Source organism: Sciurus vulgaris (assembly GCF_902686455.1).
Source record: "Sciurus vulgaris genome assembly, chromosome: 3".
NCBI lineage: Eukaryota > Metazoa > Chordata > Mammalia > Rodentia > Sciuridae > Sciurus > Sciurus vulgaris.
The window spans coordinates 125,498,913-125,524,730 of NC_136463.1; the positions used below are offsets into that span (position 1 = coordinate 125,498,913).

Sequence of the window (25,818 nt, forward strand, 5' to 3'; positions counted from 1 at the left end):
CAATGTTCAATACAACTAGGTGAAGGAAACCCTGTGAAACCAAATGGGTTTCTTCTACTTTACAAAAATATACCAAGCATAAACAGACTAACACAGCAGGCATAAATGAATACACAAAACTGTTGGTTGCTGCTTTCAATATTTGAAAGGTGGTGCCACCTTTCTGAGCTTTTGTTGGTTTACAGAGACCCTAAATGATACATTATAAGAGTACCTACATAAATCTGGGGAAGTCCTTGAATGCAGGATTCATTTGGTACTGGCAGAAATGCTTTTTTAAAATGAGAAATGAACTAGAAGTAAGTAATTTTCCATAGACTTATAAAATGAAATTCCCTCTTTTGGCTGCGGTGGAATATTACCAACTTTTTCATATCCAGGCTAACAATATCTCCAAAATTACATACCGCACCTTCACTTGAGTAGAGTACAAGCAGGTGATTCTTTAAAGCAGTTTTAACTGGAAGAAGATTAAAAGGCAAAAAGGCCATTTTCAAATTTTTATGTAGATTACAAGCACCAAAGTATGAAGCTATCCAATGTTTAATCATGACTAAAGCCTCATATTTATAGCTTTTGAGTTTCTCCATGCAAACAGTAACCAAAAAGAATTTTCAAGATAATTATTTCCTCTTGTGGATTAGCATACCTTTTGTAAAGAAATATGCTCTGGTACCATCTCCTCGAACATAAAAATTTTCAGATAAACAATGCCCTAAAAAAAGAAAGAAAAACTTGGTATTCCTTAAAAAACAATAAAATCCCAAACAACTTGACATGAAATAGGTAAACAGAACATTCTTTAAAACACATAAAAATAACCCCAAACTGAATATACCTTACCCTTTTTAAAACGAAGCTGAGTATTATCATATCTCCCATAGTCCCGAAACAAGAGCATTCCCCCAGGTTTTAGTAACTTCGACAGCCGGTTGACAACACCTTGCATCCTTTGAAAACAAAGCAAGATATCCTGTTTGTGGAAATCTTCTGCGAGATTTAACCTTCTTAAAGACAAAGTCAGAGAAGCTCGATAATGCCAAAGAAATATAAACCATCAGTGTAAGGGCAACAAAAACAAATATGTTTTGTAAAGAAGAAATTAAAAAAAAAAAAAAAAAAAAAAAGGCTTTGGCTTGCTAAATGACCAGATTCAAAAGGTCTACAGTTTCAAGAAATCACCCAAATGTCCAGGGTGGACCCTTTATGCAGTTTGATGTATGATGCCAAAACATGAACTGAAAACCATAGATGTTTCTTGATATTTAAGCAAAGCAAAGTTGTTCTGAGGTGACAAAAAGTGAAGATACTCTACTTTCCTTGCAAAATAAAAAATATGCCAGAGTCAGCCCAAATTGTACATTATCCAACCAGGAATTAGCTTTTCCCTAAATTCTGATCTATTTGTTAGTTCAAAGGTACTCTCATTCACCTCATTAAGGAGAGGTATTTTTCTTTTCTTCCACTAATCTCTTCATGTGGGCATCAAATTCTATGTCCTCTTTCTTGTTTTGTTTTTTTTTTTTTTTAATGACATCTTTGCTATTTTTTCTTTTATTTCCCATTGGTACTCCCTTACTACAAACCCCTATCCTCTAGGAACAGAATCACTTCCTAACATGCTTTTTATTCTCCCATCAATTCTCCCTACATATTATTGGTGAATTATTCTGCTTAAAATGATGGTTTTGTCCAACCATCTCCTTGCTCAAAAATTGTTGTGATTTTAACCATAGGGCAAAATTTTATTTCTTAGCAGAATTCTTAAGATCTCTTACTACTGACCCCAATGAATGTTTCCAATATTTTCTTCTACTATTCCCAATCTGAAGCACCTTCTCTAGCCACAGTGTTACATGCTTGGTTCTGAGAACCTATACCTTTGCTTACATGGTTTCCTCTCAAACAAACAAACAAACAAACAAACAAACCAAAAAAACTCTTCTCCTTACTCTCTACCTATTTAAATTTTATTCCTACCCCAATTCTCAGCTCAATACTGGAAAGCCTTTACTTTCTTCCCTTTTTTCTACTATGGCTTGCAGTCAGATATGACCCCTTATAATTGCTTAACTTGGTGTTTTTGGTTACTTGTATGGTCCATGTGTTCTTATGGGCCAGGGACGGCAGATTCATATCTCATGTCAATGTTGAATGAGTATGGCATTAGCTGCCTATGGAGTACTCTTCAGGACTCACAGAGCCCACTACTGAATGATAATCAAAGTACAAAACAGATTATCAATGTCTGCCATGGGCAGAGAACACTAAATGGCAGTCGTGTGCTAAATCCTTGTTGTCTCTGCTTTATCCAAGCTACTTAAAGTGCTGAGGTTTTCTTTCTTTAAAATGAAGAGTTCAGATTTGTTAATATGTAAAATACTTCAAATTAAAACACTATCCAGTGGAATAGAGGGGTATAAGCCACATTATATCATGTTATGAAGGAAGTAGATGATGAGAAAAATGAAAGCTACTATGAAAACAAGAAAAATATTGTACAGATTATAGATTAGGCGAAAAGTCCTTTATAAAAATGGGAACATAAGTACATGAAGGGGAAAGGAAATGTATGTTTTCCTTGTTTATTATAGGTCATTTTCATATTGTGTTTATATCTTTGGGCTTTGGCAATGAAAGAAAACCATACCTAACCCTTAAAATATTCACTTTCAGGATAAATGTTTTATGTATACAGCAAAATTCTACAATTGTAAGTAAAAAAAGATGAAACTAAAATGCAAAAAAATAAAGAACCATGTACTTCAAAATATAGCCACCTCCTTCTGCAAATTCTTTTCTCCAACTATCCTTTGGTATCTGGGCTTGTGAACAAAGGTAAGGAGTGGGGAGCTGTTCTTGAACATCCTGGTCTTGGTTCAGATTGCAGTTCCACAGCTGCTTCCTGAAAAGTGCAGGTAGGACCAGGCTGGAGAAGAGGTGGACAAGACAGAATGGGACAAAGTCCTTTTTCTTTCTTTCTCCTGCTTGGGCTGACTCTGCTATCCTCTCCTCTGCTGGAGGAAGAGGATAGGAAGGAAAGGATGGGAGAGGACAAGGAAAAGAAAAGATTTAAAGCATGAGTATTTGTAGACTGTCTACTCTATGCTTAGATCTATAGAAGTATCTTATACTTTCATTTCAATGACAAGGACAATTAGCTTTTGTTTTTTGTAGCATCCTACAATTTTTTTTTTTTTTTTCATTTTGGCTGGAACCCCCAGACTTAGGTTCTAGCTGAACTGCTGGCCATTTATTTGTGTCTGGATCTTCCAAGTTGCCAAGAAGCTACTCTTCTAGAACTTTCCTAGGGGCAAATCCATTACTATGGTCCCAAATGATTCTAAAGATACTAGAATCATTGCCAACGGCAAGGGGACCTTACCATTGTTCCCCTTTTAATTCATTTACTTTATTTTGATTTGATTTGATTTATTTATTTTGAGACACATTCTTACTATGTTGCCAGGGCTATTCTTGAACTCCTGGCTCAAGTGATCCTTCCACCTCAGCCTCCCAAATAACTGGAACTACAGGTGCATGCCATCATACTCAGCTCATTTGCCTTATTTTTAGATCATTTCTGTGTAGGTTAGAAAGTAGTACTGACATGATATAGCTGAATTTATTTTGTAAAAAACCAGAATTAAACACTATACTATAAAAACAATCTTCCTAAGACATCCATTTCCCCTTTTATTTAACATTATCTAAATACATTATCTAAACTAATTTTAAATAGTCGTTATGTAGTCTTATTTTGAATTTATTCATTTCCTGTTATAGGTACCCAAATAGGAAATCTTGTTTTTTACTCACCATGGTTCACTTCAAATCATGAGAAAATATATTATCTAAACTAATTTCAAGTAGCGTTTATGTAGCCTTATTTTGAATTTATACATTTCCTGTTATGGGTACCAAATAGGAAATCTTGTTTTTTACCCACCTACACCATTCTTTCATATAAAGAAACAAAACACATAGATGACATCTTTCTACTAGTACCTGAACAATATCAATAGATCAACAGATTAGCAGAAAAGAAATAAGGCATAGAAACCAAGAGGAAAAGGTAGCTTCATGGAACCAAGTATACATATCAGATAAACCCTTCTTTCAGATTTATATGGAAATCTAATTTGTTCTCCAAAATAATCAAGGTGCTCATCTCTGGGAAGTAAAAAGACTATAAAGAATCCTAGTAACCTCATAATTGCAAAGAAAGAAGCACACAATAACTCAGTTTCTGTGGGAAAGGGTCACAGTCATCAAATATAAAGTGTTTGATCCAGGCCTGAATCTCTTATCAGAATACTGCAACAAAACAGTTTTAAGCAACCTTATAAAAGAACAAGTCCTGCCACCTGCCACTCATATGCTTTAATACACAAAAGGTGGCATGATTTTAATAAAGGTGATCATTATAATTGCTAGTAATATCTCTTTATGTTTTCAGAGAAAAGTTGCATTTATAGGTTAAAAACATTGTGCAAACATAAAAATTTCAGTCATAAGTATTTAGGAGGTGGGAGATGTAGCTCAGTGGTAGAGTGCTTGCCTAGCATGCACACAGCCCTGGGTTTGATCCCTGGCACTGCAGAAAAAACAAACAAAAACAAAAACAAAACAACTTTATCTATATTTATATATATAGATATAGTTGAATGATGGCACTAGGCCCACCTTAGATCATAAAGGTCCAAGGTTAATCTAGCAAAATATTATAACCTAGTCTAATTCCTTAGTGGGCTTCTTTAAAAAAAATTTTCAAAAGCCTATCGACAGACCTGTGTGAAGCCAAACAGATCCACAGCCCACCTCTTCATGAACATTAAGGAAGATGCTAAATCAAAGATGTTTGTTTCTGATCACCAAGTACAATTTCCCTCTTGGGAGTCTATTAGGCTGTTCTGAATTTGTAATTTCCTTGAAGCACTGTCACTTTTAATAGGTATGTGTCTTGTCAGAATATGTTCACTTCATTCTGACAGTGACAGAAAGCTCGCTAATGAAGTAGTTTGACCAGTTTCTTTCTTAAAGTCTGAAAAAAGAAAAAAACTGCATTTAAAAGGCTGCATATTATACATAATGTAGTTCACTAAATAATAAATTGAAGAATTGTCATTTTTGCTTTGATAGTTCTAAAACCCACTAGTGATAAAGAAGCTTTACACATTTGCTTTGCCCTTTCGTCTTCATTTACCTGCCAGGATGAATAGAAGAGAGCACAAAGACAAGGAGAATGACATCCAGGATCCCATCTGGAAAAGGGTAGGGTAAACCATCATTGCACACATCATGAACAAAGGCAGAACACTGGGTTGCTCTGTAGGATGAGTGTGACTGTCATGATAAGGTAATAAAAAGCAAAAAAAAAAAAAAAAGGAAAAAAAAAGTTAGCAGATTTTTTAAAATAAAAAGATCAAATTATTACCTTTTCTCCCAAGAGCCTTCTCTGTAAATTTGAACACACTTTATTTATAGTTCACTTTTCTATTAGCTTAGTTCAAACTGACCTAAACCTGATAACAAATATTCTTCATAATCCCTCTTCGAATTTAAAAGTAGAGTAAGACAGGCCTTATGAGTCAGTAGGCAGTGTTGTTGGAGGCCTAACGTGTGTTGTTTAGAGAAAATGAGATGGTCCTCAACTTTCCCACTGCTTTTTCCATATCTCTTTTGGCTTAATATACAAGTATCCTATACCACAAAATCAAAATTAGATAATGGTAATGCTTGCACATTTCTAAATATACTAAAAATCACTGAATTATACACATCAAAATGGAATAATATGTGAACTATGTTTCAATAATGCTATAATTCTTAAAAACTGTATTAGTCACACACAAACACACACACACACACACACTCACTCACTCACACACACAAAATTTGTCTACAGAAATATCACCAGAAGGAAATACAAAAACACATAATGTTGATTCATCCTAGGAAGTGTGATTACTGATTTCCATTAGGTTTTTTTTTTTTTTTTAATTACTAGAGAAAACGTTTGCAATGAATAAGTATTTCTCTAATTATCAGAAATCTAGTTTTTACTTGATTTTTCTTTTTTTTTTTTTTTTTTCTGCAGTACTGGGGATTGAACCCAGGACTTCATGCTTGCTAGGGAAGTGGTGTGCCACCTAGCTACCATTTTTAATCTTTTGAGACAAAAAATTAGGCTAGCTTCAAGTTTGGATTCTCCTGCCTGAGCATCCACAGTAGCTGGGATTATATGTGTCATTGCTCCTGGCTTTTACTTAATTTTTAAAAGTTTTACTCAACTATGTGTTTACCATACATTTTTGTTAGTAAAATTTCCTTTCCTTTTTGCCAAAATTGTCTCTTTATTCTAAAGTAATGCTCACTAGCATTCAGGAATTTGTGCAATAAGTTCAGGTTTTCCATTGATTTCTTTAGAGTCTAGGACAGCCTAATTTGCATCAAACACCTTCTCAGATTTTTTTTCAAAAGTTTTAATTCAATGAGCTTCTACTATGCCAGACTATGTACAGGCTTTAGAGACAAATATGAATAACATCTTCTTGAAGGATTTAATTAAAAATTTCAATATTAGGGGTAGGGACTTATTTACCCATATGAAAATCTTAACTAATTTTAATTGATCTCCTTTGATCATTTTTTTTTATTGTAAACAAATGGGATACATGTTGTTTCTCTGTTTGTACATGGAGTAAAGGCATACCATTTCTGTAATAATACATTTACATAGGGTAATGTTGTTTGATTCATTCTGTTATTTTTTTTCCCTTCCCCCCCACCCCTCCCACCCCTTTTCCCTCTATACAGTCCTTCCTTCCTCCATTCTTGCCACCCTCCTTAACCCTAACCCTAAACCTAACCCTAACCCTAACACTAACCCCTCCCACTCCCCACTTTGTGTCATCATCCGCTTATCAGCGAGATCATTTGTCCTTTGGTTTTCTGAGATTGGCTTATCTCACTTAGCATGATATTCTCCAATGTCATCCATTTGCCTGCAAATGCCATAATTTTATCATTCTTTATGGCGGAGTAATATTCCATTGTATATATATGCCACAGTTTCATCAATTAAAGGACATCTACGTTGGTTCCACAATCTGGCTATGGTGAATTGAGCAGCTATGAACACTGATGTGGCTGTATCTCTGTAGTATGCTGATTTTAAGTCCTTTGGGTATAGGACAAGGAGTGGGATAGCTGGGTCAAATGGTGGTTCTATTCCAAGTTTTCTAAGGAATCTCCACACTGCTTTCGAGAGTGGCTGCACTAATTTGCAGCCCCACCAACAATGTATGTGTACCTTTTTCCCCACATCCTCTCCAAGACCTATTGTTGCTTGTATTTTCATAAACACCATTCTAATTGGGGTGAGATGGAATCTTAGGGTGGTTTTGATTTGCATTTCTCTTACTACTAGAGATGTTGAACATTTTTTCATATATCTGTTGACTGCTTGTACATCTTCTTCTGTGAAGTGTCTATTCATTTCCTTAGCCCATTTATTGATTGGATTATTTGTATTCTTGGTGCAGAGTGTTTTGAGTTCTTTATATATTCTGGAAATTAGCGCTCTATCTGAAGTATGAGTGGCAAAGAATTTCTCCCACTCTGTAGGCTCTCTCTTCACATTACTGATAGTTTCCGTTGCTGAGAGAAAGTTTTTTAGCTTGAATCTATCCCAGTTATTGATTCTAGCTTTTATTTCTTGTGCTACAGGAGTCCTGTTAAGGAAGTCTGATCCTAAGTCGAAATGTTGAAGATTTGGACCTACTTTTTCTTCTATAAGATGCAGGGTCTCTGGTCTGATTTCAAGGTCCTTGATCCATTGTGAGTTGATTTTTGAGCAGGGTGAGAGATAGGGGTTTATTTTCATTCTGCTGCATATGGATTTCCAGTTTTCTCAGCACCATTTGTTGAGCAGGCTGTTTTTTCTCCATTGCATATTTTTGGCCCCTTTGTCTAGTATGAGAAAATTGTATTTATTTGGGTTTGTGTTCGTATCCTCTATTCTGTACCATTGATCTACCTGTCTATTTTGATGCCAATATCATGCCGTTTTTATTACTATTGCTTTGTAGTATAGTTGAAGTTCTAGTATTGTGATACCCCCTGTTTCATTCTTCCTGCTAAAGATTGCTTTAGCTATTCTGGGTTTCTTATTCTTCCAGATGAATTTCATAATTGCTTGCTCTATTTCTGTAAGGTACATCATTGGGATTTTAATTGGAATTGCACTGAATCTGTATAGCACTTTTGGTAGTATGGCCATTTTGACAATATTAATTCTGCCTAAGATCCAAGAACATGGGAGATCTTTGATCTTCTAAGGTTTTCTTCAATTTCTTTCTTTGGTGTTCTGTAGTTCTCATTGTAAAGGTCTTTCACCTCTTTTGTAAGATTGATTTCCAAACATTTTATTTTTTTCGAGGCTATTGTGAATGGGGTAGTTCTCCTAAATTCTCTTTCTGAAGATTCATCACTTATGTATAAAAATGCATTGGATTTATGAGCATTGATCTTGTAACCTGCTACTTTACTGAATTCACTTATGAGTTCTAAAAGTTTTCTGGTGGAATTTCCAGGTTCCTCTAAATATATAATCATGTCATCAGCGAACAGGGATAGTTTGAGTTCTTCTTTTCCTATTCGTATCCCTTTAATTTCTTTGGTTTGTCTAATTGCTCTGGCTAGAGTTTCAAGGAGGATGTTGAATAGAAGTGGTGAAAGAGGGCATCCCTGCCTTGTTCCAGTTTTTAGGAGGAATGCTTTCAGTTTTTCACCATTTAGAATGATATTGGCCATGGGCTTAGCGTAGATGGCCTTTACAATGTTAAGGGATGTTCCCATTATCCCTATTTTTTCTAGTGTTTTGAGCATGAAGGGATGCTATATTTGATTGAATGCTTTTTCTGCATCTATCGAAATAATCATGTGATTCTTAACTTTTAGTCTGTTGATATGGTGAATGACATTTATTGATTTCCAGATGTTGAACCAACCTTGCATCCCTGGGATAAAACCCACTTGATCGTGGTACACTATCTTTTTAATATATTTTTGTATGTGATTTGCTAAAATTTTGTTGAGAATTTTTGCGTTGATGTTCATTAAGGATATTGGTCTGAAATTTTCTTTCCTCGATGTGTCTCTGTCTGGTTTAGGTATCAGGGTGGTATTGGCTTCATAGAATGAGTTTGGGAGGGTTCCCTCCTCTTCTATTTCATGGAATACTTTGAGGAGTATTGGAATGAGCTCTTCTTTAAAGGTTTTGTAGAACTCGGCTGAGAACCCATCTGGTCCCGGACTTTTCTTTGTTGGTAGGCTTTTGATGACCTCTTCTAATTCATTGCTTGAAATTGATTTATTTAAGTTGTGTATATCCTCCTGGTTCAGTTTAGGTAAATCATATGTCTCTAGAAACTTGTTGATGTCTTCGAGGTTTTCTGTTTTGTTGGAGTATAGATTTTCAAAATAGCTTCTGATTATGTTTTGTATTTCACTCATGTCTGTTGTGATATTTCCTTGTTCATTCCAAATTTCAGTAATTTGAGTTTTCTCCCTCTTTCTCTTTGTTAGTGTGGCTAAGGGTTTATCAATTTTGTTTATTTTTTCAAAGAACCAACTATTTATTTTGTTAATTTTTCTGATTGTTTCTTTTGTTTCAATTTCATTGATTTTGGCTCTGATTTTAACTATTTCCTGTCTTCTACTACTTTTGGTGTTGGTCTGCTCTTCTTTTTCTAGGGCTTTGAGCTGTAGTGTTAAGTCGTTTATTTGTTGATTTCTACTTCTTTTGTTGAATGCGCCCCATGAAATAAATCTTCCTCTAAATACTGCTTTCATAGTGTCCCAGAGATTTTGATATGATGTGTCTTTGTTCTCGTTTACTTCTAAGAATTTTTTAATTTTCCTCCTGATGTCTTCTGTTATCCATTCATCATATAATAGTGTATTATTTAATCTCCAGGTATTGGAGAAGTTTGTTTTTTATTCTGTCATTTATTTCTAATTTCAATCCATTATGATCTGATAGAATACAAGGTAGTATCTCTATCTTCTTGTATTTGCTAAGTAACTTTGTGGCATAAAATATAGTCTATTTTAGAGAAGGACCCATGTGCTGCTGAGAAGAAAGTGTATTCGTTCTTTGTTGGATGGTATATTCTATATATGTCCATTAAGTCTAAATTGTTGATTGTGTTATTGAGATCTATGGTTTCTTTATTCAATTTTTGTTTGGAAGATCTATCCAGTGGTGAGAGAGGTGTGTTAAAATCACCTAGTATTATTGTGTTGTGGTCTATTTGACTTCTGGAATTGAGAAGGATTTGTTTGATGTACATGGATGAGCCAATGTTCGGAGCATAGATATTTATGATTGTTATGTCTTGCTGATTTATGCTTCCCTTAAGCAGTATGTAATGTCCTTCTTTATCCCTTCTGACTACCTATGGCTTGAAGTCCACATTATCTGAAATGGGGATGGATACTCCAGCTTTTTTGCTGTGTCCGTGTGCATGGTATGTTTTTTTTCCCCATCCTTTCACCTTTAGTCTATGGGTATCTCTTTCTATGAGGTGAGTCTCTTGCAGGCAGCATATTGTTGGATTTTTCTTTTTAATCCAATCTGCCAGTCTATGGTTTTTGATTGATGAATTCAGGCCATTAACCTTCAGGGTTATTATCGTGATATGATTTGTATTCCCAGTCATTTGACTCATTTTTGTTTTTTGACATGATTTGGTTCCTCCTTTATTTGACTATTCCTTTAGGCTAGTTCCTCCCACTATTGATTTGCGTTGTTGTTTTTCATCTCTTCCTCATGGAATATTTTGTTGAGAATGTTCTGTAATGACAGCTTTCTTTTTGTAAATTCTTTTGGCTTTTGTTTATCATGGAAGGATTTTATTTCATCGTCAAATCTGAAAGTAAGTTTTGCTGTGTATAAGATTCTTGGTTGGCATCCGTTTTCTTTCAGGGCTTGGTAAATGTTGTTCCAGGCCCTTCTAGCTTTTAGGGTCTGGATTGAAAAATCTGCTGATATTCTTATTGGTTTCCCCCTGAATGTAATTTGATTCTTTTCTCTCACGACCTTTAAAATTCTGTCTTTATTTTGTATGTTAGGTATTTTCATAATAATGTGCCTTGGTGTGGGTCTGTTGTAATTTTGTATATTTTGTTGTAATTTTGTAATTTTGTATATGTGGGTCTTGTACCTGGTTTTCCATTTCCTTCTTCAGATTTTGGAAAATTTCTGATATTATTTCATTGAATAGATTGTTCATTCCTTTGGTTTGTTTCTCTAAGCCTTCCTCAATCTCAATAATTCTTAAATTTGGCCTTTTCATGATATCCCATAGTTCTTGTAGATTCTGTTTATCATTCCTCCCATCTTCTCTGTTTGGTCAACTTTGTTTTCAAGATTAAACATTTTGTCTTCAATGTCTGAGGTTCTGTCTTCCAGGTATTCTATCCTATTGGTTATGCTTTCTATGGAGTTTTTAACTTGGTTTATTGTTTCCTTCATTTCAAAGATTTCTGTTTGTTTCTTTTTTCAGTATCTCTCTTTATTGAAATAATCTTTTGCTTCCCGTATTTGCTCTTTTAACTGTTGATTGGTGCGATCATTTAATGCCTGCATTTGCTCTTTCATCTCTTCCTTCAATGCCTGTATTTGCTCTTTCACCTCCTCATTTGCTTCCCTGATTGTTTTAATTATGTACATTCTGAGCTCCCTTTCCTACATTTCTTGCGCTATGCTGTCATTGGGTTTTATTGATCTAGTATCTAGGTTTGTTTGGGACATTTTCTTCCCTTGTTTTCTCATATTGGTCGGATATCAGTGGGACTCTGAGATATTGCGGATTTTCTCTTTGGCTTAGAGTGTCCCTGTAGATTTCCAGTATATCACCTCCCAGCCTTCAGTAGCCTGAAGTCTTGGAGGAACTTGATAATGCAGTGCTTCCAAAGAAAGCTGCCCCTAGCCCATTACTGGGTCCAGGGCTCGGGACTGATTCTGCGTGAAAATCCTCTCACTGGGCGGTCCTGCTCCTAGAAGCTGGCTATAGACAGGGCCTGCCCCCACCTGAGGGAGCCTGGCTGCTAGAGGAAAGTCTCTCCCTGTCCTGCCTTGGTCCCAGAAGCCGCCTGTGGATCAGGGCCTGCCACTGGTTCCGGGGATTTGGGTTGGCTCTGTGCGGAAAAGCTCTTACTGGGCGGGTCTGCTCTGAGGAGCTGGCTGTAGATCGTGCCTGCCGCCAGAGGGAGCAGGGCTGCTTGGGGAAGTCTCTGGCTGCCCTGCCCTGGTCCCAGAAGCCACCTGCAGGCCGGGGCCCGCTGCTGGTTCCGGAGCTTGGGGTTGGCTCTGTGCGGAAAAGCTCTCACTGGGCGGCCTGCTCCAAGAAGCTGGCTGTGGATCGAGCCTGCCGCCGGAGAAAGCAGGGCTGCTTGGGGAAGACTCTAGCTGCCCTGCCCTACTCCTAGAAGCTGCCCCTGTCCAGGCCTGCTGCCAGGGCCGAGCTTCACCGGTGGGAGAGACTCACCCCGCGGCTCTATGTTGGTCTGAGTCTCTAAATGCCTCCCCTTCTTGAATCCTGGGTTCTGGAGCGACGGGAGATGCAGTCACTCTCTAGTCTGCCATCTTGGATCCCCCTGTTTTCTTTTTTTTTTTTTTTTGCGGTGCTGGGGATTTAACCCAGGGCCTTGTGCTTGCGAGGCAAGCACTCTACCAACTGAGCTATCTCCCCAGCCCCTCCTTTGATCTTAAATAAGTTGTTTGGGGCACAGTTACTAATGGACAGGCATAAATTTTGTAGGTCAGTACCATCCTGGTCATCCCTGAGTGCTACTGGCCTTTCTAGGTCTATCAGTCCCTTGAAATCGATCTTATATTTAAGACAAGTTCTATTGCTTTAAGATAATTAATATCTTAGGCATCAGTTAATGACATGATTCTCAGAAGTCATAAAAGTTCTGTTAAAAATGGTCACAGGGCTGGCATTTTGGCTCAGGGGTGGAGAACTTGCTTAGTGCATGTGAAGAACTGGGTTTGATCCTCAGCACCACATTAAAAAAAAGGTACTGCATCTGTCTACAACTAAAAAAAATTTTTCTTTTAATGATCACAGATAATATTTGATCCAGAAACATTTCAAAAGAATTATTTCAAAAGCAAATAAATTAGATCTTATTAAATGGGCTCTCTTTTATATTTTATATTTTATATTTTTAAAGAAAATATAAAGCCTACCTTTACAAGCTCCACAGCTCCAGAGGCAAAATCACAACAATAAAGAAAGGATTCTGGAGTGTTTCTATGAAAAAGGAAGAAGGATTTAAATCTTCTTTAGAAGAAATTTGGATGACACTTGGCTTGTTATTTCTTCTTTTTGAATATCACTTTCAGTACTGATGCATGAGAGCTTTTGTGTGTCTTATGAACCAGCACTATCTCAAAGACTTATTAATTACAGGGTAACTTTCAAGCTCCTCTTCTGGTTTTAAGGGCCCCCGTTACTTTGAGCCTGTTTGGTTTGTATCTCATCACACTCCCACGTGGGAAATCTCCAAGGCCAACATCCCACACTGCTCCATCTTCCTCCTTTCTCCCCCAGCATGTCCTGTAGTTCCTCTTAGCTTAGCCAGTCCTGTCCTTTTCCAAGGACTCCCAGACTCTTGTGTTCCTTCACTTCTCTTCCTTACTGTTCAATTCATTTGCTTCTTGGGCTTCTCATAGAGGCTCTGATGCCCTGACAGGGCAGAAACACATATGGGCATTTATTTTATTTTAGACAGAGCCTCCCTATGTTGCTTAGGCTGGCCTTGAAACCTGGGCTCAAGCGATCCTCTTGCTTCAGCCTCCCAAGCAGCTGGTACTACCAGTGTGTGCTATTGAACTGACCCACATTTTTTAAAATAGTATACATGTACAACTTCTAAAAAAATTAAAATGCTAACAGTAATTCTTAGTTGTCTTTTCATGTTATTGCCAAACATTTATTGAGCATCATGTATGTATCAAGCATTATAAATCAAAGTAATAAATGAAATTGTTTAATATAATAGTAAGAGTATGGCTCTTGGAGCCAAAGAGACCAGTGTTGGAATCCTATATTTGATACTTATTAACTCTGTCAGTTTGATTTAACTCTTCTATGATTCAGTTGCTATATTTGCAATATATATATAAAGTAAGTTTCTTTTCTTTTTTGCAGGGGAATATTTATCTGTATGAAAATCTTCACTTATTTTAATTGGTTTCTTCTTAACCTAAATACATTGTTTGGCCTTAATTTGAAATATAACAGGCTTGTATCAAATAATTCTTGAGTCATGTTGTACAGAACAATGTCTGAATCACAGACATTAAACAGTAATTTTAAGTTTGGTCCTGGCTCTTGTGGACTTGATGGTCTAGCAGGGATATGTGGAAAAGGCCAGCACCATAAGATTTTAAAAGTTCTGAAGGGGGATGGTAGCATTGCTAAGTAAGGAGAAGAGGCAATGGTATAAAGGTTTAGAGGTGGGAGTCACATACCAGGGATGAGAAGCAGAGCTGATCCTGGAGAGCCTAAGCTGGTACGTGGTAAGACACAAAGGCATGCCTTAAAACACAAAATTAGAACCTCTAATTTGATTCAAGAGGCATTTCATAAGCACAAATATGAATTTAGCAAAATCTCACCCAGGCTCAGATTATACTCTTTAAATGCTACTCACTGATGAATACTATGCTCACATGTAATTCATTTATTCTGTGGCACAAGGAATTTGCATTCAATTTAAAATCTGTCTAAATAAGTTAAAGTATAATAAATAAGACTTAGTTATGAAAAGTTAACCAGTACTGAACCAAAGGTAAAACCTGCACTGCTTGATCTTTTTTCATTCATCTCATAAAGTAGTACTTCATTCCAGCATTTACCCCTGTTGTTTCCTATGAAATCCATAGAAATGTGATTTGTAATTTGCTCAGTGGTCACATGTGTTTGAAATGGTCTCAGTTACCACTCAGATGAAAACTGACTATGTGGTATAATGGCTAAGGAGGAGGGCCTTGGAACTGTACTGCTGAAGGTTTGAGTCCTGACTCTCTCATATAGTTGTATGATCAAGGGATAGTTAGTGACCTAAGGGATTGCTATGTGACTAAGGGACAGAGACTTAAACTCTCAGTAGCTCTGTCCCCTCACCTTTTTTTTTTTTTTTTTAATTTTTTTAGATGTTGATAGACCTTTATTTTATTCATTTATTTATATGTGGTGCTGAGGATTGAACCCAGTGCCTCACACATGCCAGGCAAGCACTCTACCACTGAGCCATAACCCCAGCCCCTGTCCCCTCACCTTTAAAAGAGAGATAAATATGCCATCTAAGGTGGTTATGAAGACTGAATGAACTAGTTTCTGGAAAGGGACCTAACTCAGAGTAAGCACTCAATAAATGTTAGTCATTATTATTTTGTTGTTGCTAATATTACTATTTTCACTAATGTTAAAGGATATCTGCCTCTGTTTAAAAACTAAGATGGTCCTCTAAAAACTTCAAAATAGCTAACAATGCTTTTTGGAACCCTGGTTCATTTAGCTCATTATTGAAAGGTCTGCAGTCTACCTTTGGGTATTTACTGAATACCCACAAAATATAATAGAACAGTCTAGGAGCTGAAGGAAAGCATGTGCCACTTGCACATATCCTACCAGGATGGCTCATGACCTCTGAGACAGAATTCCCACTACATCAGCAGCCCAAGTTGAAGTCTTGTGACCAGCCAATGACTTTGCAGACACTTTCTGTAAAATCAGCTGACTGCACTGGCCCTTCTCCCAGCAAGCAGGTGCAAATATCACTACTACTACCGCCCCAGCAAGCCTTCTCTTGGCAGGGGGTTTAAGAATCAAATGATCCTTAGAGAATTACCTGACCTCTCAATTCCAGAGGTTTAATTATGGTAAGATATTCATAAAAGAAAAAAATATGAATCCCATACGCTCTAAAAGTGACAAAATATAATTTATTAGTTGAGTTGGAGGAACAACTGAGTTCATCTTTTGGAAGACTAGTCACTGGTTGGCCTTTTAAAGATGAATTTATTATCTAAAGTGATTGAGCTACCATGATTTCTAAAACATGGATATGAAGAAAGAAAGACACAGTCAAGAAGAAAACAGTCAGAAGTGAGGGACCAAGAACTTGTAATTAATGCAACTAACGAGTGGGGAGTTGGAGATTAAGTAGTCAATACACACTAAGCTCTATATTGTACTGTGAGACAACCTAGAAAATCAGATTGGGACAAAATATACTCTTTACCCCAAGGAATATAAAAAGAGTAGCTGGAGAGATAAGGAATAAAGAAATGAGATGTTATATAATACATTGAGAACAAACATAAAGTAACATAAAATCAATTGCCAATGTAGTGTATTAAAAGTTCATATATCACTGGGGTGAAGGAAACTGGCAATGTTTCAGCCCTGAAACTGGAAAGGGGGGAAAAAAACAAAGTAAAAAAATACAATAAACCAGACTGGGGTTGTGGCTCAGTGGTAGAGCACTTGCCTAGCATGTGTGAGGCACTGGGTTTTATTCTCAGCACCACATAAAAAGCAAATAAAATAAAGGTATTGTGTCCACCTGTAACTAAAAACAAAATTTTTTTAAAAATACAAAAAAAGAAAGGCTATTCATAACTATAGATTTACCAGCATCACCTGTGCCTGGCCCCTTTAACTATTTATTAGATAAAACTAAGGAATTACTGGTCATTATGTTTGGTTTATAGAAGTACTGGAGAATGCTCTGATTTTTTGGTGACATACCCTGAATAATCAAAATAAAGTGTCATGATGTTGGCATTATGTTAATAATTGTTGAGTAAAGGCAGTGGGTTTATGGAAATCCACAGTCCTTGTCTTTGATTTTCCAGTGCTTTTACATTTTCATAATGAAAAGTTTAAAAGATCACACTGTTAAATTAACAACTATGCACAAAAAATGAAAATTCCATCAGTGGTTATATTAGGATGATGGGTGATTTCCATCCCCTTTCCTCTAATGGAAGTTTTCTGCAATGTGCTTATGCTGGTTTTACAGAGGAAAAATTATGTGAAAACTATTGTGTAAACTTCAAAAAAGAAATGAAAAGAAACAGCTTGACAAACCAGCATAGTAAAAGATGTCTGAAGAGTTTTATCAGGTGTATCTTCTTCATCATAGAAATACTAAAACACGAAGTCGAGACCGTGAACAGGAAGGGAAGGTCAGGAGAATATCACTGTCCCCAACATCTGCTTCTGCTTTTTAGAGCCTTAAGGTTAGTTGCTTCCACTTCTAAACAATCTCAAGCCTAGACACATGATCTGATGTACCAAAAGTCTTACACAGGGTGTTGCTCCAGAAAATATAACAAAATGAAATAGGACTAAGGTATAAACTTTAAATTCAATTCTCCTTGTGTAAAATGACATCTAAGTATCCAGCCAGAATAAGCAATCTCTGAAGTTGAACAATTTATAACTTAGTAAAAAGAGAAAATTTCTTATTTTCTTATCCACATAAACACAGGCTTAAAAAATTACTTCAAATGCATGGTGGGCAACACATGCCTGTGAAATACCATTTTCAGAGTAATTCCTACTTCATGTAAATTAGTCACTATGACTTCTTTTGGAAGATACTTTAGTTATTGTTTATGTGAGAATTAAGAACACCACTGGCATATACATGACAACATTTTTTCCAGAATATCTCAACATCTCATAAATATGCAAAATTCTGTAGGAGAAAACTGAAAAACTCACTGCAAGGTGTTCAGTATTGGAAAAACACTATTTCCAGCGCCACAGCCAACCTAAAATGAACAGAATAAACAAATACCATGAATGCATTACATTTTCCTCACAATGTAAGATTTCCAAACAAGAAGTTTACTAGATCTCTTGGTATGGTAGAACTTTCTATATTCAAAAGCAATGACATAAATCAGAAGAATAACACTGAAAATTTGACTATGTACTATTTTAAATCTGTATACACCAAAACTCAAAATAAAACACATTAAAACATTTGCAATAAATAAGATAAAGGGTAGGGCTAATTAAAATAAAAGTAAAAGAAATAAATGAACAGAACACAAAAAAGTAAGTTCAAATGGTTTCTAAACATTTGAATTATGTGACATATTTAGTAATCAAAAAATGCAAATTAAAACAAGGCACTTTTTTCGTCTAACAAAGTAGAAAGCTCTAAATTAAAATCAGAATACAACCAATGAGGGTATGATGAAACAGACGTTTATTGCTATGGAATTGGTATTAATCAACTTCTTTAGAGAGCAATTTGGCAATGTTTTAAGAATATTAAAATTTTTTCATAAATTATAAACTAGTAAATCTAATCTATAGCAACAACAAAAATGCAACAAAAGTCTATACCCACAGACATTCTGGGAAGAAAATCTGAAAACAATTTAAATGTCCAGTAGTATGAAAATAGATGTGCAAAATTATAGTTTTCCACATGGTAAAATAATTTGCAGTCAGGAAAATGTTTACAGAGAACTTTTAAAGATAGGGAAAACTGCTTATGATATAATGTTAAACAAAAACAAAGCAAAACCCCCAAATGTGTATATAATATAAGCAAAAGGAGAAAAAAAGTCAATAAAATTTTAACAGTATTTAAATACTTTGTGGGTTATAGATAATTTTATTTCTCTTATCTGCTTTTTTAGCAAATTCTTTATAATCAACATATATTACTGTTTTAATCAGAAAGACAGGACTTAGTTTTAAAAACAGAAAACAAAGGTCTACACTAGATTATAGCATATTATATATCTCACTCATTTCTATTTCACCTAAAAAGAGGTAACAACAGAAAGCAAAATTTAAGACCAAAATGTTATCAATAGTTAAAACTGCCCTCAAGGTAGAAATGAAAACAGTCAAATTAAAAAAAAAAAAAAAAAGGGTAATAGAAACGAAAGTGAAGTCACAAACTTAAAACTTGACTGATTAAAGATATGAATCCCTTAAGTATTATTTATGCATAAAAGTACACTGAGCACTTACTTAATTAGATTTGATCATTTTCCACCTAAACCATCTGGAACATTAATAAAACAATATGGAACATGCATTTAAAAATGTTGTCACTTCCCATCTTTGTCCCTTAAGTACAGTACCTCTAATATTCTGAAAGTGGCCCTGCTTCCAGGAAACAATTCAGTCTTCAGAGGTCCTTTTCCAAGTTTTTTAGAGTCTAGGTTGGAAAAATCAGATCCTGCTTTGCTTTGACCATCTGACAAGCCAGAACTTTTCTTAAAACGGTCTTTTTCTTCTATCATTTTTGAGCAACAATTTGCAGCATTAGTTTTTACATGATCCCATGATAATTCTCCTGCATTCTCTTTAGTTTTTAGATCAACTGGAAGAATTTCAGGAAATTCCCTTAATAGCCAATTACGATTCTTGAAAAACTTATTCTTATGAATCTTGTAAAATACATCCCAGTATTTACTAGCTTCACTTTCATACTTATCTAAAAGAGAAAAAAAAAGGTTTATTTTACTATGAATTATATTTACAACTAGCTACTATTTTGGTAACTAACTATATTTAATAAATATTGTTAAGTATATACATTGTCAATAATTATATTTATAATTGAATAATTTTAGTCATAATAATTTTATTTATCTGATAAAAGGTTAAAATTAGAGGATTGTTTGCTTCTCTGCAAACTGTCAATGTGTCTACCCCCATAAATCTGCTTTTATCTTAACAGTATGGCAAATTTTTTTGTGAGGAATATATACACTGAAAATTACTTTGTATCGTCTAATACTGGAATCTTAACAATCGTATTTTTTACTAATAATCTGCATGGCTTTTTATTATCTTAGAGAAAGGACACCTTGTTTTTTAATTTTCAATGTGTCGAATGTGCAAATTGGTGATCAAAACAGAAACTGCAGAATTATAAATGACAAACCAGGTCTGGTAGTACATGCTTATATTCCCTGCAATGGGGAGGCTGAGGCAGGAGAGTGGCAAGTTCAAGGCAAGCTTCAGCAACTTTTGAGGCCCTAAGCAACTTAGCAAGACTCAGTCTCAAAATAAAGAATAAAAAGGGCTGGGGATGTAGCTCAATGGTAAAGCACCCCTTTGTTCAGTCACTAGTACCAAAAAAAAAAAAAAGAACATAAATGATATAATTTTCCCCTTGTTTGGCATTTGAAGAAAGAACCCAAACCCATTTATTCAAGGCCCTAGAGGCACCATCACAACAGAACCAGATCATGTCTCTGGACTCCTGGAGTCTAGAGGCTATCCCATAAGGACTTCCAGAGGCATCTCTTCCTATTGATACCTCTCAACATGAAGACTTAGTGAATTGTTGACACTTGCTTAAAACAGATATGAACTTTGTGATGTCATCCTTGGGCCAAGGGGCCCAGGTTAGGTCAAAGATCTCAAAGCTTCAGGCAATTCTTAGCCTTCTGCCTCTTTCAATATGTACCTTACATTAATAAAATAAAATTCCCTACCTTATTCATCCAACAGACATTTCCTAACTCCTATGAGGTAACAGGCTAATCCCCAGGCCTAATCCATGGATTAAGAAGTACTTTCACCCAATATAGACATGTAACATTTTTAAGTGCTTACAGAGGGTACAAAAGCTTTTTAATGGATATGGAGTATTTCCAAGATTTAGTTTTGGGGGGAAAAGCAAATTGTATAACAACAGATATATAATGCAACCATTCACTAAAAAAAAAAAAAGAGGAGGAGGAATAATATATGTGCATGTACACACAGAATCATTCATGTGTGTAGCTATACATACTTGCCTAGGTACCAAATACCTCTGGAAGGGATAATTACATAATTAGTAACCCTGGTTCTCTCTCGGGATGTGAATGGAGAAACTGAGGATCATCATGGTATGGAGAATTTTCATTTGAATTTTGATCCTTGTGAATTTACTATCTAATTAAAAAATAAATTAAATACAAATAAAGGACTCACTTCCTTCACCTTTATAAAAAGAGCCCCTGTTGTCAGAACAAGCAGTACCTACAGCCAGGTTCATCAGCATTATATAGCCCTGTCCTGATGCTTACAGTTTTCTTTTTCTTCTTTCCTTTTTTATCTTTATGGTCTTGAACTATAGATTTCCACCCATCTAGCCACAAGACTTCCTTCTCATCAACCAACACTGGATTGTATCTGGCAGCAGCACTGCGATAAAGTCAGAAACTCCAATCTGTACTTAAGGTTTGAGAAATGAAAGTGAATCTTTATAACAAAAGAATTATGTGATGTTAAGTCCAAAACAAGTTCACATCCACAAAAATGGAAGAAAGTCTATGTATGGTCTATCTAAAAATGTATATTTATCTTGAAAATAGTTCTATCTAGACTTTTAACAACTGGAGGGTACTTGATATACTGTGTAAGAAAACAAAACAACATTCTAAAAATTAGACTCAGGAGAAATTAGAAAACTGCCAAATTTCCCAAGGGTCTTTTTAAACCTTTTTTTCTTTCTTTGCCTTAAAAATTCTTTGTAACTTATTCCATGCAGGTAAAAGATTTTCTGCCTAATAAAAAGCAGCCAGAATAACTACATTTAAAGATTAGAATACCTATATTTAGTCAAATATCTACTACTTCGGTTTCTAATATCAAGCTACTTGTGAATTTGAGCTAAATTACCAGTAACTAGAATACTATACCTTGATTAATTTGTGCATATATTCCCCTAGAAATTAATTGAGGTGAAGTAGGAAGAACAGGGGAATATCCTGACAAAATGTTATGTGTTTAAGCAGTCCTGTTTATAATAGAAAAAAGTGAGAAACAACTCAAATGTCCAATGACATGGGAATGAACAAACTAAACCATGCAGGTCAAACAGGGCAACCTCACAAGGTAATTAAAAAATAAAGGATAATAATGTTAAGAGAAAAAATCAAATCACTGATGGTAAGTCTAAAATTCATTTTATATTCATTCATAACATGAAAATTCGAAGCAATGATAAGAATTTCATAATTATTAGGTACACTATTCTATCCTTTTCAAAGTAGTATCCCCACATCTGACACAAAGATGAAGAATCACAGCTGAATTCTTCATTCATCTAGCTTACGGTTTCCTCATTTGATGAGGAAGTTGAATTGAAGTTCTCCAAATTAATCTGCTCAAGTTCTAAAAATTCTGTGTATTTTTCTATTAAGTCCCATGAATTTTTAAAAAACAAACATGATTAAGTTCTACAAACTACACAGTCTTGGACTGGATTGCTGTACTAAACATGAGCCTATTGCTTTAGTTTTTACAGTTATAAAGAAAATTAACCTGTAACAATGTGATTGAAATCTGGTTTAGATAACAAATACATCAGTCATCTAAATTGAACTCTAGTTGTTTTCTTTCAAGGCTTTCCCACTCAAAAATTAAGAGAAAAAAATCAATTACATGAACCATTATACCAAAAACAATTAAAACTAACAATAACTTTCAGAGAAAGTCTGCCACTTATCTCTACTTCATTTTGAATTCACACATAATTCTAAATAATGTTTATTTGGGGAGAGAAGTGGTGTCACATTAGACTTTTGGCCATTGACCTAATACTTAACTTGGGGTCCTTTAATTAGCAGAAAGAATTGGTAATTTTTTTTCTTTTTTTCTTTCTTTTTTGGGTACTGAGGAATGAACCCAAGCATCCCCAAACTCTTTTTTATAGTTTATTATTTTTCTATCTTGAGAAAGGGTCTCACTAAGTTGCTTAGGATCTTGCTAAACTGCTAAGACTGGCCTCAAACTTGTGATCCTCCTGCCTCAGTCTCTCGTGTTACTGGGATTACAGGGTGTGCCACTATACCTGGCTGGTGAAGCGATTAAAAAAAATTTTTTTTAAAACAGAGGGTTTGAAAATCTCTGGCACATTTGGACATTCGTCTCCTTTAAAAAAAAATGGTCATTTAAACAGAAAAATCTACTGTTCCAATATTAGAAATCTTGGACTTATCTGAGAATTGATTAGGAATGAAAATTCTTATATGGCCCTTGTTTTCACACCTTAACCCATGTGATGTAAAGACTACTCTCTTGGCCAGGCACCCATTTAAATTTATAAGGAATTCAGGAAGGCACTGGATATGGGTGAGTCTTTTAAGAAAATAAGGGCTAGGGATGTAGCTCAGAGGCCATTGGGTTTAATTGCTAGCACTCCTCACCCAAAGATACACCACAGATTTCCACAAAGTCTATGAAATCAAAATTTGCCATAATGACAATAACAAATTATTTGGCTTTTCCCACTATTCCTAAATAGACAGTGGAGTATTCAAACAACCAGTCATGTTTTTCAATGGACTGCAGATGTGCCTAGCTAGATGACCTTACAGAAATCCATGTTGGTTTAGGTTTCCTACTATAGCTATCTGCAATGTACCATAAATCTCTGAGGTCAAACTAATGTATTCTGAATGGAAACAAAGACAAATATACGAAAAATAACAATAATACATATTGGGTATTTATGGTATGGCAGGTATTATGTCAAATGCTTTACTTGGACTTTCCCCACCCCATTTAATCCTAATAATATCTCCGAGATAGACAATGCTATTCCAATTTATAGATAAAGAAATTCAAGGTCAGATGGGATAAAAAACTTCCCTAAGGTCACCCTGCTAGAAAGAGCAGAGTCAGGATTTAGACCAAGTCTGTCAAACTCTGCAAGCTGTGCTCTTAACCATTATATTACACCATCTTCCTAACACAAAGTCATATGAACACCCCACAAAATATCTCTGAAAATAAAGTTTTTGATTCTCACTTTCCTCTCAATTAGGAAACATAAAGTTCAAATTAAAACCTCAGTGTGACTTCCAGTTAGTACATAGGTAAATTGTACAAATAATGATTAGAATTAACCTTCATTAAATAAATCAGAAGTGCAAAATTAATTAAATCCTATTTTTTGTATTATATGAAATACAAACCATGCCAGGTTATATGATGAAATTATGATGAGCAATAGGAATATAAAATGTTCTATAAGAATAGGTAGATGTGTTTGTGAGACAGAAACAGAAGAGAGGAGTGGGGCCTTTTAAAGGTGTGCTTTAAGCAGTATTTCAAATCAATGTTGGCAAATCCATAGTTTCCAGTGATGTGTGACAGCTTTTGAGACCCCACAGAAGGTTAATCAAACTCATCATAAAGACAAGTATGAGACAACAAACACCTTTGATGCACAATTTAATTTCCTGAACTGCATGAGTATCTGTGATAACAGGGGAAGTGGAAGAGTTACTCTCTGACCATGAGTGAAAAATGGTCTCAACCTGCTGTTATCTCACCACAAGTTCAGGTCAATACTGAGTATAGTTTAGAGAAATTTGCATTGCCTTGATCCTGTCTAAATGACCGCCTAACAGGTGTATGAATCATTCATTTTTCTTGAAGAAACATTTTTTTTTCTTTTTTCTTTCCTAAGTTGCCAATTCAGGGGTAATTGCTCTATGCCAGTGGCAGTAAAAGGGATATAGTGATCTGTTTAACAAAGCCAGATGAAGCAACTTCTTAATTCTTCATGTATTAAATTCAATACTGCTGAAAAAGGAATATGGCACACTAACTATACTTAAATATTCAGATTCATTTTGAATCACCCTGAATATCATAACTAAAAAACTGAATTAAACCATTTATGTATCTGGCATATATGATATGATTAATATGAATTATGAAAATTTATTCTAAGTTGCCATGTAACAAAAAGCAATTTGAAGTTATTTTTGCACATCAATTACGCAAATACCTGAGCTCTCAAAGTTGGAAATTTCCACATGTCACTGATGAAGTTCATTGTCTAATAAAAGAGAACTCTTAAAATTTCTAAATTAAAAGTGTATTTCTGAGAGCACTGCATGAAATTTTAAACAGTCAAAGCCATCTTAGAAATAAGTACCCTATATTTATCAGCACAAAACTTTTAGCTACTCAATTTTTTTTTCACAGAACATTCTCTTAAGTGGCAAGGTATTCACAAGGCAAGATATTCACAAGGTAGGGTACAGTGAGACTTTTATTATCTTACTTGACAGAGATGACCCACCCTAGGTAGGTAGTTATTTATAAAGATATTTTAAAGTGGAAATAGCAGCTGCTTCTGTTATTAAGTTTTAAAAACCCATTACATTGACTGTATAACCAGCTGAGATATAACACAGAAGAGATCTTTTTAGAAAATTTTAAAATATAATCATGTAAACTCAAAAACTGCCAAATGTATCTTTCTCATTTCTCTGAGTTAACCTGCTTTTTAAAAGAAACATGAGCTATAATAAAAGCTAAAAGTAATTATGAAAAGGAAATGTAGAATTAAAAATAATTAATCTAGGCAATCTAATTGAATGAAATATTTACTAATGAGAGCCTGGATGCTATGCATTTTAATCACAGAAATGAGACTGTCAACCATCCTTCAGCAAAAGATTATTATTTGTGATGCATAAATTCTTATTTTCAGATTAGGAGGGTGTTTCCTGGCATTGGTTCTTACCAATAGCTGAGACAATAGGTGAGAAATGGGAGATGGGAGTGACAGGAGAGTGTGACACACACAGACCAACAGAAATGAGCCAGAGTTGGCCAGCATGGGAGAACAACCAGTATTTCCTCCCAGTGGCATTAATAAAGTGAGATAAGATCAATAAACAGTGCTCCTACTGTATAATGATCTGTATACAGAATATTTTGTAATGGGAGAACTTGA

The 25,818-nt window shown here is 35.2% G+C and overlaps 1 protein-coding gene across 4 annotated transcripts in view; it reads right to left on the reverse strand.

Annotated features, from left to right (window-relative positions):
* METTL8 (methyltransferase 8, tRNA N3-cytidine) overlaps positions 1–25,818 on the reverse strand; it is a 99,340-nt gene that overhangs the window by 5,238 nt on the left and 68,284 nt on the right. Inside the window, exons 5-10 of one of the 4 annotated variants that reach the window (XM_079135056.1) lie at positions 19,202–19,557; positions 17,817–17,866; positions 13,265–13,328; positions 5,207–5,346; positions 844–950; positions 650–715 (exon numbers count right to left, since the gene is read on the reverse strand). In XM_079135056.1, coding sequence (XP_078991182.1) covers positions 650–715; positions 844–950; positions 5,207–5,346; positions 13,265–13,328; positions 17,817–17,866; positions 19,202–19,557 — 783 coding nt within the window. Of the gene's footprint in view, positions 1–649; positions 716–843; positions 951–4,790; positions 5,045–5,206; positions 5,347–13,264; positions 13,329–17,816; positions 17,867–19,201; positions 19,558–25,818 lie in introns of those variants that run through there. The other 3 variants (XR_013763000.1, XM_079135058.1, XM_079135057.1) reach the window with 3 other exon arrangements.